This window comes from Danio rerio, chromosome 21 (genome assembly GCF_049306965.1).
Source record: "Danio rerio strain Tuebingen ecotype United States chromosome 21, GRCz12tu, whole genome shotgun sequence".
Lineage (NCBI taxonomy): Eukaryota > Metazoa > Chordata > Actinopteri > Cypriniformes > Danionidae > Danio > Danio rerio.
The window spans coordinates 43,719,706-43,737,983 of record NC_133196.1 but is presented as its reverse complement, the minus strand read 5'-3'; the positions used below and the strand labels follow the sequence as shown (position 1 = coordinate 43,737,983).

General features: G+C 37.1%; 1 protein-coding gene across 8 annotated transcripts in view; it reads right to left on the bottom strand.

Annotated features, from left to right (window-relative positions):
• Positions 1-18,278, bottom strand: part of ssh2b (slingshot protein phosphatase 2b) — a 61,403-nt gene that overhangs the window by 5,064 nt on the left and 38,061 nt on the right. For 2 of the 8 annotated variants that reach the window (XM_073934737.1, XM_073934735.1), the window contains 12 exons: positions 18,031-18,152; positions 17,879-17,944; positions 17,720-17,785; positions 15,442-15,636; positions 11,292-11,385; positions 11,062-11,190; positions 10,927-10,973; positions 10,597-10,743; positions 8,085-8,285; positions 6,027-6,894; positions 2,013-2,034; positions 1,486-1,942 (listed from right to left, as the gene is read on the bottom strand). In XM_073934737.1, the coding sequence (XP_073790838.1) occupies positions 2,029-2,034; positions 6,027-6,894; positions 8,085-8,285; positions 10,597-10,743; positions 10,927-10,973; positions 11,062-11,190; positions 11,292-11,385; positions 15,442-15,636; positions 17,720-17,785; positions 17,879-17,944; positions 18,031-18,152 (1,941 nt within the window). In that variant the 3' untranslated portion in view covers positions 1,486-1,942; positions 2,013-2,028. 8 annotated transcript variants of the gene reach the window in all.

Here is an 18,278-nt window from a genome sequence, read left to right as displayed (position 1 = left end):
CCAGATTAAGGACCAACAGGAGCGAGTCTGACTATCAAGCCTAAAGGCTGATTTAAATTGTGTCCTATATAAAAGCAATGGCACCAATAGAAGAAATAATTTCCATATTTTAAAAGGAGTTTTTCTCCTAACCAACACCTCAAATTGATATATTAGAAACGGCTTCTATTTCTCACAGGCGAACAACAGAAAAATGACAATGATCACCTCAGGTACACCTCATGTGTTTATTCAGTGCTGAATGCTAATAATGTGAGTTTAAAAGTCATTTCACATGACATTTATTGCTATACTACTGAAAGCGGCAGCAGATAGTTCACCTTAGATCTTAAAAATAAACTGTTTGAAATTGAACTTGCAAACCAACACATATTAGTGATTTTGCATGTAAATTTAATAATGTTAAAGAGGTTTAATATATATCAATTAGATTAGAAACCGCGCCATTTTGTGTGAGTGCAGTAAGTGCACTATTCTGTGCTTCAGAATGGCTGTATTTAAATTTCTGTCGAGTTTCATCTGGTGCAAACAGCCAAACTGCTTATCCCTGCAAATTTCGTCACATACCGTGTTGTTAAGACACAGGGTTACAATGTAAACCTGCTCACCTAATTTCTACATTCTTAATATTTATATTATTTGCTAGTTAATAAACTCTTGTGGAACTCTGAATCTGCGTCTTATTTCAGAGTCTGCTACTCTCCACGGAAGGTCGCAGGCGCATGCTTTTAGAGCCTTTCTGAATGAATGAAATACTCTTGTTTTCCAACAAGGCAACCCAGGGTGCTGAAATATAATTGGCTAAAGTGGCATTGGGCGGGTTAAAAGAACCAAAACAAAGACAGTCGTTCTGGCATGTAACGTACATTTTCAAAGCAGAATAACTGACTTTAGCATTGTCTTTCAGATAAATAAGAATGTTCACTTAGCATGTTTCTTAAATATCTATAAACATATCCTGGTACTTTTATGCTTTAGAAAAATTCCAAAACTTACATACAGCACCTTCAACCAGGAACATTACACCGGAAAGAGTAAAAAGCATTTTGACCTCACAAAATTACACACTTCACCTTTTGGTCCATGAGGGCATGAAACCTAAATGCTACAGCATTGCACTGATCGACACCATGACAGATGAAGGATCCCATGCATAATCGCTCATGAACAGTGGGTGGCAGTGTGAGGCATGACACTTGATTCAAACATGGTTGTGGTCACACACGGTATGGGAACAGAACCTGATTTTAATAAAGTTTCACACTTACTCTCTGGAAAATTATTCCCTTGCTGCGGGACAATAACATGGTATTAAAACAGATGCAGGCAAAGCTTTGTACAGCTGTCTACATAAACTTAGATATTTAGCGCAAAGGTGTTGTGCATTTATATATGGCCAAAAGCATAACAAAAGCAACACATTTTGCCTTGTTTACTTACAGTTGAAGTCAGAATTATTAGCCCCTTTAGATTTTTTTTCTTTTTCAAATGTTTTCCAAATGAGCAACAAAATTTCTACAATGTGTCTGATAATATTTTTTCTTCTGAAGAAAGTCTTAGTTGTTTAATTTTGGCAAAAAAAAGCACTTTTTAATTTTTCAAAAGCCATTTTAAGGTCAATATTATTAGCCCCTTTAAGCTATTTTTTTTTCCAACAGAACAAACTATCATTATACAATAACTTGCCTATTAACCCTATCCTGCCTAGTCAACCTAATTAGCCTAGTTAATTAGTTAAATGTCACTTTAAGCTGTATAGAAGTGTCTTGAAAAATATCTAGTCAAATATTATTTACTGTCATCATGGCAAAGATAAAATAAATCAGTTATTAGAGATGAGTTGTTAAAACTATTATGTTTAGAAATGTGTTGAAAAAAATCTCTCCGTTAAACAGAAAATTGGGGAAAAAATTAACAGGGGGGCTAATAATTCTGACTTCAACTGTAAGTTCATGTATAAGCTTGGGTAGTAAATATTTAAAGGTATAGTTGCTCAAAAATTCTGTCATCACTTACCCTTATGTGGTTTCAAACCTGTATGAGAAATGAAGATATAAAATGAAAGTCAATGGAAACCAACACAATATTGCTTCCCCTGACTTTTATTTTACGGACACAAGAAAAAGCAATCTCTTTATTTTTTATTTCAACTGGTTTGGAATGACATGAAGGAAAATAAATGATGACAGAATCTTCTATCCCTAGGGCTGCACAATGTATTGTTTCAGCATTGATATCACAAACTGTACATCCGCAATAATCACATCGCAGGATATGCAATGTTGAATTGGTATTATAGTTGATTCCCAACACAGTTAAGACCACATGAGTCGTCTAGTCATTGCAGATTTTAACCATAATGGAGTAAAAGTTTATCATTTGCGTTTGTTTTAGGGCAATTCAAGAGAGAATATGTGCACAAAAGATTACAACGCTTGTAACTTAAACAAAGAATCATTGGTTAATACTTTATAATAACTACACATTGTGAATCATCTATTACGCATTAGCAAACAGTTAATTCATTATCTACTACGCATTAACTGCACATTAATAGATGTTAGTAAGCAGTTTACAAATGCAGCTACAAACGCTGATTTCTTGACATAAGCACATCTATAATGTGCTTAATAAAATTTGTAAAATTTATTTACCAAAATTAGTAAAAACTGTAGCACTATTGTATAATGTACAATGGATATATTATATAACACACTTATGTTGCCATTCTTGAGTTATTGGGTTGAAATTTGGGGGAATACATATAAATCTAATTTACGATCCATATGTACACTGTAAAAAATGTCCGTAATTTCAACAGTAAAAAACTGTAAAAATGCTACAGTACAAATCCGTAACCTGGTTAACGGTATGTTTCCTTAATATATACGGCGAATAACCGTAAATTGACTTTCCCAGAATTCCCTGCATGACACATCACTTTTTATGCATTTGGTTGACATTAATATGGATCTTTGTAGTTGTTTTCCTCATCAGTTATGTACATAAGAGATTTATGTTACATCTAATGTTGATAAGCAATGTTTATTTCATGACTTTAATTTTATGCGTGTTACCATACTGGTGTTTAGTAGCTGTGTGAATGACACTGAGCACCTTCTATATGCTGATACTCTTTTCTGCTTGTGGGAAAAGTAGATTGTGATGAGCTTTGGCTCTTTATGTAACTCCATCATCACCACCTGTATGTGGGTGTGCTAACGTGTCTAACTGTGAAACAAAAGATGTGTAGATGTTGATCATTCAAAATACAGACATATTACCTCTATTAATTAATAAATACAGTAATTTACCGTAAAAATGCAAAATTACTTCTACGCTTTGTACCGTGTTTTAAACGGTAAAGTACTGGCAACCACAGCTGCTGGTTTTTACCGTAAATGTTACGGATTTATTTTTTACTGTGTGCATTGCAGAAAAAAGTAATTAGACTGATAGAACGTGGGGTATTTGGAGCATACAAATCCTTTATTTTTTTAAATTAAAGATACTTAAGTTCAACGATTCGGTCAAATTTAAAACAGCACAATTCATGTTTAAAGCTAGCAATAAAATACTTCCTAAATGTACACAAAAGTTTTTTTCAAGAACGACAAGGGGGATATAACCTGAGAGAAGAACTAAATTTTAGGAGGTTGAAAACAAGAACAACTTTAAAAAGTTTGTGTATGTTTGTATGTGGTGTAAAACTATGGAACAGTCTAGATCAGACTCTAAAACAACGTCAGGATATGAATCAATTTAAACAACTGTGTAAATATTTATTAGTAATGGAATATAATGATGAAGGTTTTTGAAAAAGGATAAAAAGAGAAAGGTATGATGAAATTTTAATTAATGGCTATTTGCACTACTATGTTGTTGTTGTTTTTTCCTATTCTATTTGCAGTACTATGCTTTTTTTTCTTTTTTTGTCTTCCTTGGGTCTGTTACAAAATGAAAAGGTACAAATAGAATCAAACATATTATTTGTCAAAGATGCCAAAAGGATCAAATATGTTTCATGTAAAAAGAAGAGATTAGTAAAAGTAAATAAGTAAAAGAAGTTTAAGTAATAAACGAATGAAGTATGTGGTAATGGGGTGGGAGAATAAGCTTGTGCTTCATCCTGCTCCATTTTCGACCATGTTTAAATGTATTTTTTTGTTAATGATATTTTCTGTCTGATGTTTTTGTTCGAAAAGAAATAAATCAAATCAAATCAAATACTGTATTTTCATACTTTGTTAATGATTAAAGTATTGCATGTTTTACAAACTAGTTATTTAAGAATAGTTGGTGCTACTTTAAGATTATTCAGAATGCACAAGGAAATAATTAATAAAATATTCAAATTAACATTATATAACTTTTGCCTGAACTATTCAGGCATATAGTAACAGTTAATTTGTATATTAATAAATGATTTATCAAGTCAACTTTATCTAGTCTTGGGACCTAAAGTGAGGACTATTTATGCTTTATAAATCTCTTATAAATGACAATCAAAGGCTTATTTATATTCTAAACAGGACAAAACAAAAATGATGAACAAAACTTTATTAATTTATATTCATTTCAAGATACACAAATGAAAAATAAATCTTTGCAATCTTCACTAAAATGTAATTACTGTGCAGGTTAAACTTCGCAAAATAACTTTGTAAGGTTGTATCATACTATATTGTTAAATTATTTTATTGTTGTTGTTTTATCCAATTTTATTTTATTGTATTTATTTCTAATTTAATTTTGACACTTCTGTTATTCGGCAATGAACAGATACTGAATGAACTATTTGCTAATGCTTAATAGATGATTCACAGTGTGTAGTAATTATAAAGTGTTGCTGATTAATTTTACTGAATGATGTATGCAATTAGGACGACAGTAGTCAAAAATAAAAGTGGATCAAAACCTTTCATCATAGTAGTCCTATAACTATATTGAACAACACACATTCTTGTTTCAGGACAAATCTGAAAAAACTTGTTTGATCCACTTTAAATGCTGACTACTACAATGTTTAACACAGATCATTCTAAAAACTTAGTCTCACTGACGTTTCTGAAGACCGCAAATTATGTAGCCGGAGGTACATATGGCTGCATTTCATTTTTTTTAAGCGAACGCCATGGGGCGGTATGACGCCTTTCATTATGGCGGCTACCAACTGACCGCTTACCTCCGTGTAGAGGGCTTTCCCGCCGCAACCAGTTTGTCCAGTTAGCTCATTGTGTACTTTGATGGACTTGGGACGCAGAGAGGAGTTGACCACGACTACAAGCAAGTCCGGGGAAGAGCGGTTTCAGAAATCAGGTAAGACGAAAACAGAATTAAATGAACGAGTAAACAACAGGGTGAGAATGCAGTAAAATCCGAAAACGTAGTAAAAATCAGAAGAGGACGGCTTTTGTAAACCGTCGGTTTGCTTTAGGGAAGTAAGCGGGCGGGTCAATCGGTAAAATTGGTTAGGTTTAGGGAAGGAGGAGGGTGGGTAGGTCCATTGGCTGGTCACCCCGTCAGTCATTCAGACAGTCGACAGCTGCCTCTGGTGGGTTTACGCGAGAACAGCGCGGGCGCGACATTTGAGATGCGAAAAAGTGCACAGCGGCCTCTCTCAGATTCACGAAAATAAAAACTGCAAAAAAATGTACCTTCCGGGATTTTGCGGTCTCCAGAAACGTCCACGGGACTGCGTTTTCAGAATGAGCCTGGGTTGTACATTTACTTAAAATTTGATTATTCAATTGTGCTACTTGAACACTGTTTGGCTCAGAAACACTGTTTGTTTCACTTTATTATATTAATTTATGCATACGAATTGTTAATTTTATTTTCATATATTTAATGATTGGTTTCCAAATAGAGCTCTTCAAGTCATCTGGTGAAACTGTATTCATATCGCAAAATACATGTATTGTAGAAAAACAAAACATTGCCATGTCAGATTTTTCCAAAATGGTGCAGCCCTAATCCCTACTATGGAAACTTCGATTTTTGGTTATTCTACATTACCCCCTTACCTTTTTCTGTTCCTCCTCTTTGATGGGGTTGTCAGGAAGCAGCCGTTTGGTCTCTACACTTGGACTTTTGTCCCGAGGCGCCTGCCCTACCACCTGGTCAGTCCCGCGGATCTCTTGAGAAAGGCCCTGGAACTTCTCTCTGGCACTGAAGAAGTCAATGCGATCGATGCTTAGAGTGGAGGGAGGCGTGGGCGTGAGCTCAGCCCTTTGTAATGTGGCACTGGGGTGGTGGTCCTCATCACTGCTGTGACTTAACCCCGCACAGTCTGTCTCCATGTTAGGCACTTGCTGGCTGAGATCCTGGAGCCCTGGGGAGTCCAGGGCCTGTGTGCATGGCTCAGGAGTCCTAATGTTTACAGATGAGTGCACCTTTGGACTAGACTTCTCCAAAGGCACAAGATTGGACACCTCAGGCAGGCCTTGCTTGGCCTTTGCATCTGAGAGAAGCTTGGGGGACGAGGGTGGGTGAAGTACAGCAGGGGGCGGATGAGGACGTCCTGGTGAGACCGTCTCAGTAACAGTCACAGAGGTGATATCAGGTCTGGCTTCTGGGACCACAGTGGCAGCCCTGGGCCTGGGGAAGGAAAGCGTCTCGGTGGCTTCGTGGAGGGTTCCGTTGTGAATGTGGCTATCGGACCAGCGTGTTGTGTTGGGCTCAACCGGTCTGTTAGACCCAGTAGCAGTAGCTGAGGAAGGGGTGAGAGTCTGTAGTAGCTCCTGTATTGAGGGTGAAGTCTGGCCGAAGGTCTGATTGCGGGAACTGGACCGCCCTAGAGACTGTGCGGCAGTAGCTTTACAGAGTGGCTCGAGTCGCTCCGAAAGATCACTATCTGAGTGGGAACGCCACAATTTATTGTGTCTCTGTTTGCTATTTTGAAAAAAAAAGACAAAGAAAAGGTAGAATAAGCAAAATATGTATGGCTGGAAATAATCAGAGTTTTACAATTGAACTGTGTGGCTTGAATATTATTTAATGTTACATATATATATTTTAAGAGATGTTCATTTGATCAGAAAAACACCAATGACCGTAAACATTCATTTTCCTTCGATTTAATCTTAATTTAAGATTTTAGAAGATCTAAAATCTTCTCTCGGTCAAACAGAAATTTGGGAAACAAATAAACAGGGCTGCTAATAATTCAGGGGGGCTAATAATTCTGACTTCAACTGTATATAGTGCGTTCAAAATATTTCACAGCTCATTTGCTTCTTTAAGACCTAAACATAAACGTGAATAACCCCATTGACTAATTTTACAGGAAGTACAAAGTGCATTGTGCACATGCATACCCGCCCACACTAAAGCCCACATGCACAAACCTACAACTTCAGAGAAGCAAGCAGACAATCAAAGACGCGCGAGTTACTAAGTGGAATGTGGTCAAACAGCCACTGTAACTTCTCAATGGATACAACCAGAGCCCTGTAATCAACTGTGATGAGAACCATGTCATTACAGTGAAGCTGAACATGTCTGTGGTCATTGGAGTATGTGGCATACCTGCATGTTAAAATGTATGAATGCACACAGGCCCGGATTGGCTAATCGGGAGGACCGGGAGAATTCCCAGTGGGCCGGTCCGTTTTTTGGCGAGAGCCGGTGTCCCTAGCTCCACAATCTGTTGCTCTCAGCAGTCACACTTTTTAAATTAATTTATTTATTTACTTGACCACAGTCTTCTTATTTATTATTCATATACAACCGTTGTGGTCCAGTGGTTAGCACGTTAGATTACAACGTCGTCGACCCGGGTTTGATCCTCGTCTGAGTATGTTATTATTTTCATTTTTATTGTTGAGACGTATAATACTGTTTGGGTTGTTGAACATTTGAAGTTCTAAAGCAGCTGTTTTCTCAAAAAAAGACGTGATAGTGTCATTAGAAACTGAATTGGAAATGACCTTATTTTAATATAGTCAGTCGAGAACTGAGGTGGGCCGGTCTGAGGCTTGAAACTCCAGGGCTGAAAAGGAGTCCCACTTCAGCCCTGAATGCACACACACATATGCTTCCAGCCAATCACATGACTGCACACATTCAAATGCAGTGTTTACCTTGCTATCAGTATTCCCTGGTACTCCACAAGCTGTCTCATGAATGATGGGTTGGGTTTGGTGACGGCTCGCCGCTCTTTTACGTACTCAAAGGCCTGCTCCATGTCCCAGCCGTACTCCTTCATGGCGTATGCGATAACAGTGGAGGCCGAACGACTAACACCCATCTTGCAGTGCACAAGACACTTCGCTCCGGCTTTTCTGGAGGAATCAGATTAGTCTTGTGTTAAAAGATGGACATAGTGCTAATAGTTTCAACATGGTATTTGTTGAAGAAGCACAAGAAAAAGATAGGTAAACAATCTGAATTAAGACTTTATCTGAAATTAAGAGAAAGAGATAAAGAGAGACTGAAATTACATTTTGTTTATATATTATGTTATTATTTCTGACTGAAAAATGTTCACACTTTCAAAAAATGCACTGTACAATTAAATAAAACCTATATGGTTGTCAAGACTGAAGTGAATTGTGAAATTTGGGACATTTACATTTGCAAACACTGCGTTCGATTTCAATTTAACACCAATTTCTTGCTTTTGCAGCAGCGCTGAGCCTCTGTAGCCAATCAAATGTGAGCATATGAATGCCGTAACCAATCAGAGGTGTCTAGATTAGTCGTTGCTCGATAGGCTGGAGCTTTGTTGCCCTTCTGAAGGCAATAAAAGTAAATTAATCAATCAATCAATTCGCCTAAATATTGACTTTCAAACAAATAAAAAAATCTGACACTGCTGTATATTGAACTATTCTTGTATTTTATGTCACCCTGGACCACAAAGCTAGTCAAAAATGTTAATTTTTAGATGTTGAGATTGATAGAGGTGAATGAAAAAGCTGTTGTACATTGTTGTATAATTTACACTATGACAATATTTGGTCGAGTTACAACTATTTAAGTGTTAGGAACCTGAATAAAAAATAAATTTAATAAAAATAATTTAACTACAGAGAAAATTGTCTTTAAAGTTGTCTAAAGGAAGTGATTAGCAATGCACTTTACTAATAAACAATTGATTTTTTGATGGTATATTTACAGTAGGACATTCACAAAAAAATCTTAATGGTACATGATATTTAATTAATATTTGAATAATTTGTAGCCTAAAGAAAAATATACAGTTAAAGAAGTCAGAACTATTAGCCCCTCTTTGATTTTTTTTCCCGTTTTTAAATATTTCCCAAAGTGATTTTTAACAGTCAGGGAAATTTTACAGTATGTCTGATAATATTTAAATATTTAAAAATCATATCAAGGTCAAAATTATTAGCCCTTTTAAGCTATTTTTTTCTCGATAGTCTACAGAACAAAACTATCCTTATACAAAAACTTGCCTAATTACCCTAACCTACCTAGTTAACCTAATTAACCTAGTTAAGCCTTTCAGACCTTCAGCTAATCGGTTATTAGAAATGAGTTATTAAAACTATTTGCTGCGTCCCAATCCACATACTATCCATCCTAAATAGTATTTGAAAATAGAATTAGTGCGTCCCAAACCATAGTATGTTGAAAAGAGTATGCCAGAGGTTCCTGGATGATTTGCTATTTCTAGTAAAAAAATTGACTCTAACCGCTGATACTAACAAACAATCTATAAACTTTTTGGGGTCCCCCAACACATTTTCGTTGTGGTCTGTGCTATTTGCAGTGCATTTCTGTATTTGCCTGTGTTGTATTTTCATGCATAACAATCTATAAATACAACCAAGAAAAGATACAGTTGAAATAAAGTGTTTTTTTTTATTTCCCGAGTCTAACAGTATTCAAGTACAACAACTAAATGATAAAAATAAAAATAATTTAATAAATTAATCATAGTCAAGGACACAAATGGTACAATTTCTAATACCCGAATGCTTTTAAATTCATCATACGATCACAGGCATCAAAAACACATGCAAATAATGATAAATTATAATACAAACACAACATTTTGTGTATGAATTTGCTCTTCAGTGACTCTCAGTAATGATTTTAAACCACACTGAACTGAGCTAAACTGAATTTAAACACTAAAAACTGAACTACTCTGTTCCAGTTACTATGACCATTTATGTGAAGCTGCTTTGACACAATCTACATTGTAAAAGCGCTATACAAATAAAGCTGAATTGAACTGAAACTATTGCAAATGATCATATTGAGATATCGATGCTGAAACGACATATATAATGCAGCCCTAGTCAGAATTATTTTAATGTTTTGAAATATTGTATTAATATCTAAAACGAAAATACTCTTAACAATTGTACAGGTGTTGATCAATTCTATTATATCACTTTCAAACTTACAGACCAGAATTTAAATATTGCTTCATCTGTTAAATTTATACAGTATTAAATTATTTTTCTGCAATTAACACCAAATCAATAAATTTGCCATAATGAACGCTACAAAAATGATTTAAAGTAGACCCTCACATATGTTATCTCACAGCTATGCTAATTCTGACATAACAAATGCAGAATACATAGTCAGAAAATTTCAGTACAGCATATTTTTACTCACTTGGCCCTAGAAATGAACTTGTAAGTGTCATTCCAGTAAGCCAGCAAGTCTGTGGCTTCTTCATCGTAAACCCGGATATTGTGGTATTCAAATAGCCCTGGAAAGAAGTTATCGATCTCCCGCGTCACATTAAGGATATATTGCACCCTGATGGTAAACACAAAGACATAACCGAAAACCAGAATAATCATTAACAACAAGAACAGACTTCAAAGAGAGCATAAAGATAACACAGGTTTATGACTGAAACAGTCTGGAAATCTGGCTTCAACTGCAGGTATTATTGGTATGTGTGTGCTTTTTTTCATAAACAAGGATGTCAAAATGTACCCGGTGTTTTGCAGTTCTTCCAGATTTGATGCATTCCATTCAGAACCCTGTAATTAGATACAATTGAAAAATGACTGATGGTGCATCTTATAACTGATATGTATGATTAAAACGTAAAGGAGACGTCGCTCTCACCAGGTAAACATGCTCAAAAATCTTTGTGGGCCTGTCCATCTGCCCCAAGATGACGATCATCTCGTTATCGATGTACTCCTTGAACTCCCGAAGGTTACACACCATCTGCATCTCCAGCTCTGTGCGGATCTAAACAGAAGGTGCAGCGTGATGTACAATACGAAAGTCTGTACAGAATAAACCTGTAGTCATTCAGAAAGTGATTTTTAGGATGAATATTAGCATCCTACATCTTTTGAAGTGACATTTTCAAGATCCTTTAGCATCATGATCTCTCTTAATCGAGTCTTGATGAATCTCTCTGTTCTTTCCCGCTCAGTTGGCCTGAAAAAATAAAGTAGACGTTTGTTTTTAAAAGTCACATATACAGTATCTTAATTCTCTATACGCACCAAGCAATTTAAGTAGGGATGCTCCGATCAGGAATTTTGCAGCCGATACAGAGTATATATTCTTGGCATGGTGATCGGCCGCTACCGAATAGCGATTCTTATGCTTCAAGCTTTATAACGCATAAAGCACATTTTCCCAGTATGATACTTAAGTGGAGATCTATCCTTAACTAAGAGAATAAATTAGGGATGTTGCAAATCATCTCCTAAACGTGTCTCTTTATAACAGTTTAGTGTGGACATGTAATGGTCAAAAGCATCTTTACAGAGAATAATAGTGAAGGATTCAGATTTCTGCTTTCCAATCCGTCTCATCATGGACCAAAGTTTATCCTTTTCATCATCCTGTTTCTCAGTATTTAACTGTGAATTGATTTTAATTAATGAATAAGTTAACACATTGTTTAATATAAGAATGTTCAGTGCATTTGCCTGTCTCTTTATAACTATTTTCAGAAGCCATCACTCTAGGTCAGAGGTCACGGAGACCTTGAGTGGAACTGAGGGCTGAGGACTGGAATCAACTGTTTCTATTGTTATTTCTAGTAGTTATTACTATCTAAAATGTCTAAAGTGATTTTGTTATTTTAACGGTTAATTCTTTTAATGTGATTCTACTTTTATTCAAGATGGACTTTTTATAGTAAGAATATAACTGCCTGAATGTAGATTATACCGGTTTTTAACCAGTTTTGATAAAGACGGCTGAGAGTACACTCAGCCTTGAATAAGAAACAGATTATACTTTAAGTGTGTGTGTTTTATTTGATTGTTGATCCGTTTCACAGGTCTGGAGTCAGCTCTAATCAGTCTAAGGGATGTCTGACGTTTATGCTTAAGATAGTGTTCAGAATTGTACGCACGAACCCCATGTGGAAATTTTCCTAGTCTATCTGTGTTTTAACCAATCAGGTTAGAACACCTACAGTATATGACGCAGTTAATGACGTTATGTGAGAGTATAATTGTTATTGATTGGTGATTGTAAGCAGAGCAGCCTAGGAACTCATTGCGAGTGTTGAAGCTGGCTTCTGTTGATGTAACTGCAAACTATCTTCAGTAAACTTGATTTATTTATTTAAATCTCTGACTATGGCTCTTCTTCATCTACCAGACTGGTCATTCTTTGGGTTAAACTGTAAACTATCCCTACAATAGATGAAACAGATTTGCAAAAGATGCTAAGAAAAATGACTAACAATGCAATTTAGAAACATTGCAAATGATCGAAGAATTCAACATGTCTCCTTGAAGAAAACATTTGGAGTGCATATTTGATGCTTAAGGAGTTGAAATGCACACCTATAAATCCATTACTTCTTTACTAAAAGGAAAGAGGCCTTTAAACTACTGTTATATGCAATGGTCACACTTTACAATAAGGTTCATTAGTTAATGTATTTACTATTGTGTATTTATTATTAATGTATTTAACATGAACTCATTATAAAAGGTACTTGTACAACCTTTATTAATCATAGTTCAACATTAACTAATGCCTTAATAACATCCAAAACCATGCTTGCTACCATTAGTTAATGCACAATGAGTTAACGCGAACATTGAACAACTGTATTTTCATTTACTAATGTTAACTAACATGAACAAATACTGTAGTAATAATAATAATAATAATAATAATAACTCCTTACATTTATATAGCGTTTTTCTGGGCATTTAAAGCGCTTTACACATATAGGGGGGGAAACTCCTCATCCACCACCAGTGTGCAGCATCCACCTGGATGACATGACAGCAGCCATTTTGCGCTAGACCGCACTCCACACACTAGCTGATTGGTGGGAAGGAGACAGAGTGATTAAGCCAATTATGATATGGGTAGGATTAGGAGGCCATGATGGACAGAGGCCAGTGGGCAAATTTGGCCAGGATGCCAGGGTCAAACCTCTACTCTTTTTCGAAGTACATCCTGGGATTTTTAATGACCACAGAGAGTCGGGACCTTGGTTTAACGTCTCATCCAAAAGACGGCGCTCACTGAGCAGTATAGAGTCCCCGTCACTATACTGGGGCATTATGACCCACACAGACCGCAGGTTGGGCGCCCCCTGCTGTCCTCACTAACACCACTTCCGGCAGCAACCTAGTTTTCCCTTGTAGTCTCCCATCCAGGTACTGATCAGGCACAGCCCTGCTTAGCTTCAATGGGCGACATTATGAGAGTTGCAGACAGCTAGATGCCGGTAAATGTATTGTTCATTATTTGTTCATGTTAGCAAATGCATTATCCAACATTACCTAATAAAACCTTATTGTAAAGCGTTACCAATTGAAAATAGTATATTACAAGAAAATACATTATTAAAAATTCAAGTTAAAAATAAATATATATTTATAATATAAATATATACATTATTGTTTCTCGCCAGGTTTAAGTGAACTTGCAATATTGTCAAAAACACAGAACTTTCAGTTCTTTGATATGTCAAAAGGCCTAAATACATGTAAGGCCATTCCAATATGTTGCCCATCTCCAACTATCAGCAGATCCAGAGAGCCTCACAGCAGCTTGATGATCGCTCATGCCCCCAAACATCATTTACCTCCTCAACTGTTGTAGTGCACTGCTGATGAGCACATGTGCATCTTCCTTTGTTTGTAAACTCATAAACAAACACGTTCATGGTTCAAGAGATTGTGCAGATTGGGCAAGTACCGATCGAGCCATGAAATGTGATTGAAGGCCGGTACCGAACTTCGGCCGATAGATCAGAGCATCCCTATATTTAAGCATACAGTAGATAAAACATGACTAAATTTGGGTCGTCAATGGAAAAAAGACCGCTAAGAATAGAATCATCACCGAATACACCGATTAGATAGACTTCACATATATGGTCATTTATTCCTGTGCATATCATAACTAGCCAATTTTTGTTCCATTCTTATACGTCTATTAGATTTTCACAGACAGCCCAAATTTAGCCTTGTTTTAGGCAAGACGTTTTAGATTCTTTTGAACACAAAAATGCTTGCAGGGATATATTCTGAAATCCTGGGAAAATGTATCTTACAAATTAATGTAATGTAATGTAATGTGTAATGGCCATACACCCAAAGCGCTTCCAAGCATGAGGGGGGTCTCTCCACACCACCACCAGTGTGCAGCATCCACTTGGATGATGCCACGGCTGCCACAGGACAACAGCGCCAGTGCGCTCACCACACACCAGCTATTGGTGGAGTGGAGAGGCAGTGATAGAGCCAATTCGGTGGAAGGGGATGATTGGGAGGCCATGATCGTAAGGGCCGATAGAGGGACTTTGGCCAGGACACCAGGGTTACACCCTTGCTCTTTACGAGAAGTGCCATGGAATTTTTAATGACCACTGAGAGTCAGGACCTCGGTTTAACGTCTCATCCGAAAGACGGCGCCCACTGACAGTGTAGTGTCCCCTTCACTTTTACTGGGGCATTAGGACTCACACAGACCACAGGTTGAGCGCCCCCTGCTGGCCTCACTAACACCACTTCCAACAGCAACCTAATTAATTCTACTAGGCTGTTGCATGTTATTGCAAAACATGACAGACAGCTAAATTGGTTCCAGAGAGCTATCCATTATAGTTCATATCACTAAACTGAACTAATTCAATTATCTCAAAGCCTACTATAGTACAAAAAAACAAATAAATAAAAAAAAATGTTAAAATAAAAACAAAAGGTTTTGAATGAGTTGTGTAGGAAACTAGCACTACACACAAGTGCTGTTTGAGAACAAAACCCTGACAAATATTGTGAAATATAAAATCTGAACAGTGCCTTTAGGTGTGGTAACCATAGTATAAACAGAATAATTCACTCTGGTCCATTGAATTATTAGAAAATAAAGCACACTCTAGGTGTAATGGCCATAATTCACTGCCTCAGAAGTGTTTAATTGTTGTTGTTGTAATTATTTAATAGCTCATCATCAATCATTCCTCACATAACACCCATTTAGCATCCATGATGTACCAAAACTCACACATCAGAGAAGAGCACAGGTGAGTCTGCACGGTGGGACTGCACGTCCTGCATGGCGTTCCACTCGTTGATGCGGGCCTGATCTGAGGACACCCGGCTCTGGTAGTAACTCACCCAGGTCAGGAAGAGGCTGCCCGGGAAGTAGTTATGACAGCGGGCCACTTCACAGGCCTTATGAAGCGACTGCAAGGCAGACCTGAGAGAAAGAAAACACATGCCACTATATCAGCCATATCAATCCCAAAATTAACCATTGGTACAATATTTCTTTCATTATTTCCTTGGTACAATATCAGCTTTTGGTACCTCAGATATTGAATTAAAACCTTAGGCAATAAATTAACAGTGTAAGGATGACCGATAAAATATAAAACTAGGGTGAATTGGCAGTAGTATTTTACTAAACATCTGCACTATATTTACACTTCAATGGATTAACCTGCAAGTGAATTCTCTAATATTTAATGTGCTTAAATAAATTTGTCATGAAAGCAATATTTTTATTACAGTCACCATTTAAAGGACATATTTAAGTTTGTTTATTTATTAACGGCAATGTTTGAACAGCTCGTAATGGCTGCAGTTCCTCTAATGGCCAGTGGAGTCAGAAAAACACAGGGTTTCGGCATTTTACAAATGACAACATTCAATTTTATTTATTTCATTCACTCATTCACAGCGAAATGAACCGCCAACTTATTCAGCACATGTTTTACGCAGCTGATGCCCATCCAGCTAAAACCCATCTCTGGGAAACATCCATACACGTCCAATTCACCTGTACCGCATGTCTTTGGACTGTGGGGGAAAACCGGAACACCCGGAGGAAATCCACACGAACACGCAAACTCCACACAGAAACGCCAACTGAGCCAGCTGAGGCTCGAACCAGCGACCTTCTTGCTGTGAGGCGACAGCACTACCTACTGCGCCACCGCATCACCATTTTATTTATTTATTTGTAAAAATTCTAATTAAAATAGTAAATTTTAGTAAATGTGATTAATTACTGATTATAAAATAAACATATTCTGGTTACAATGGTTCCATTAAAAAATCACTTCAGCGCATCAATAGATAAAAATTGAAGCCGGGATGATGAATCAATGTCTTGCCATATGTGGATAGATTCTTACATGGCTACATTCATTCTTCCGTGGCGGGGCGCCACGCCAAAATTCATCCCGCCACGGCTACATTACAGCTTCTCATTCAAAACATTTAATTTTTTTAATAGCTGGTAATAATCGCACCAAAACGTATTAAAGGGTAAGTGAATTATAATAGCGCAAACTTTTCTGTAACCCAAGTAGTGCTGTGCGTCATTTAGAGTGTGCGTCATCAACCTTTAAGGTGACGTACTGACTGACTGACTGGTTGACAGGTGCGTGATGCGTGATGCCATCAAACATGACGTATAACCGTTTCACTTTACTTCAGGATGCATAAATGCTACTCTGTAGGACTATTGTAGACATTCATAAATATTCCAAGCAAATCTAATAAATGCTTTAGACATATTCGATACATAAACGCACTAAATTGCACCCAGCAGCGTTTGTTTGAGAGCGCACATGAAGATCTGCGCGCTCTTGAAGTGGCTTATATTTGGGGTGGCGTGCAAGAAGTTTTGTGCACGAGCAGAGGAAATCGGCGCGCAGGCACAGAGATTTGCACGCTCGTAGGCTATTACATAAATACGATCCCGACTTCTAATACTGCGCTCATGACATTTGTCATTGAAATAATAACGCCACAGGTAGTCAGTAGATCCGTGTAAAAAAAAAAAAAAAAAAGGCCTGCCGCCACAGCTGGAAAAAATCCTAGAGGAAAGACTGTCTTAGATTTTCAAAATGCATGTAATACTCTCTTAAATCAATTCTGAGCTTCATTTAAATCAGCAGATGACACTCTGGACAAGTTTTTAACCATTCCCTTAAATGCTTATAAAGAAGAGCACTTGTGACTCATATATAGTGGCCAGATGTACTTGCACCTCTGCTTCTGTTCCACAGGATTAATGCAAACAGCTCTCTATGGAGACTTTTAAAACTTTGCTAATTTCATCAATGATTATTTTAGCTTCAAAGAGTATATGTAAAAATTGGCAGAGTTTGACTACAGCATATATTGCTGGTTATAAAAACTAAGCTCAAAATCAATTCAGAAAGAATCGCAATGCATTTGGAAAGTCTCAGAATGAACGCAGAACTGATTCTTGATTCACAATGTGTCTATTTATTGCCCCAACCCTAATAAACAGAAAAAAATGCACCCACCACATGGCTTGAACTGACACTGGCTTGAATATGTGTATTTTGTTATCTGTAGACACACTGAAGCCCCTGTGAATAAAAAACAGACCGAAAAGTTTCATTGAACTACCAGCAGGACAAACAGATGTATTTTTGTCAGTTATACATATCTGTCACACCTACCCGTCACCATCCAGATGGATCCGTGTGTCACTCCACAAGGGAAGCACCATGCCTATGGAACAGGAACTGCAACACGCACAAATTGTACTTGTTGTATTTATATTATAATTGATTGGTTTGAATGAACAGTACAAGCAGCAGCACACACAAACCTGTCGGAGGGGCTGAAGTCCATTCCCAGCACCACACTCTCTTCTGTGTCCTGCCTGCCATTAGTGGAGACCACCACCATGTAGCGGGTGCACTGGGGAAAGGTGCTCTCCAACCGCACAGCCTGAAGTTAAGAGTAGAGCATTAGTACACAACAACATAGCACACTGTAAAACAAACAATGACATTAAGTAAAGGTCCTGTGACGTGCCATGAAGTTCATTTTTTTATGATGTGTGCGATTTGAACT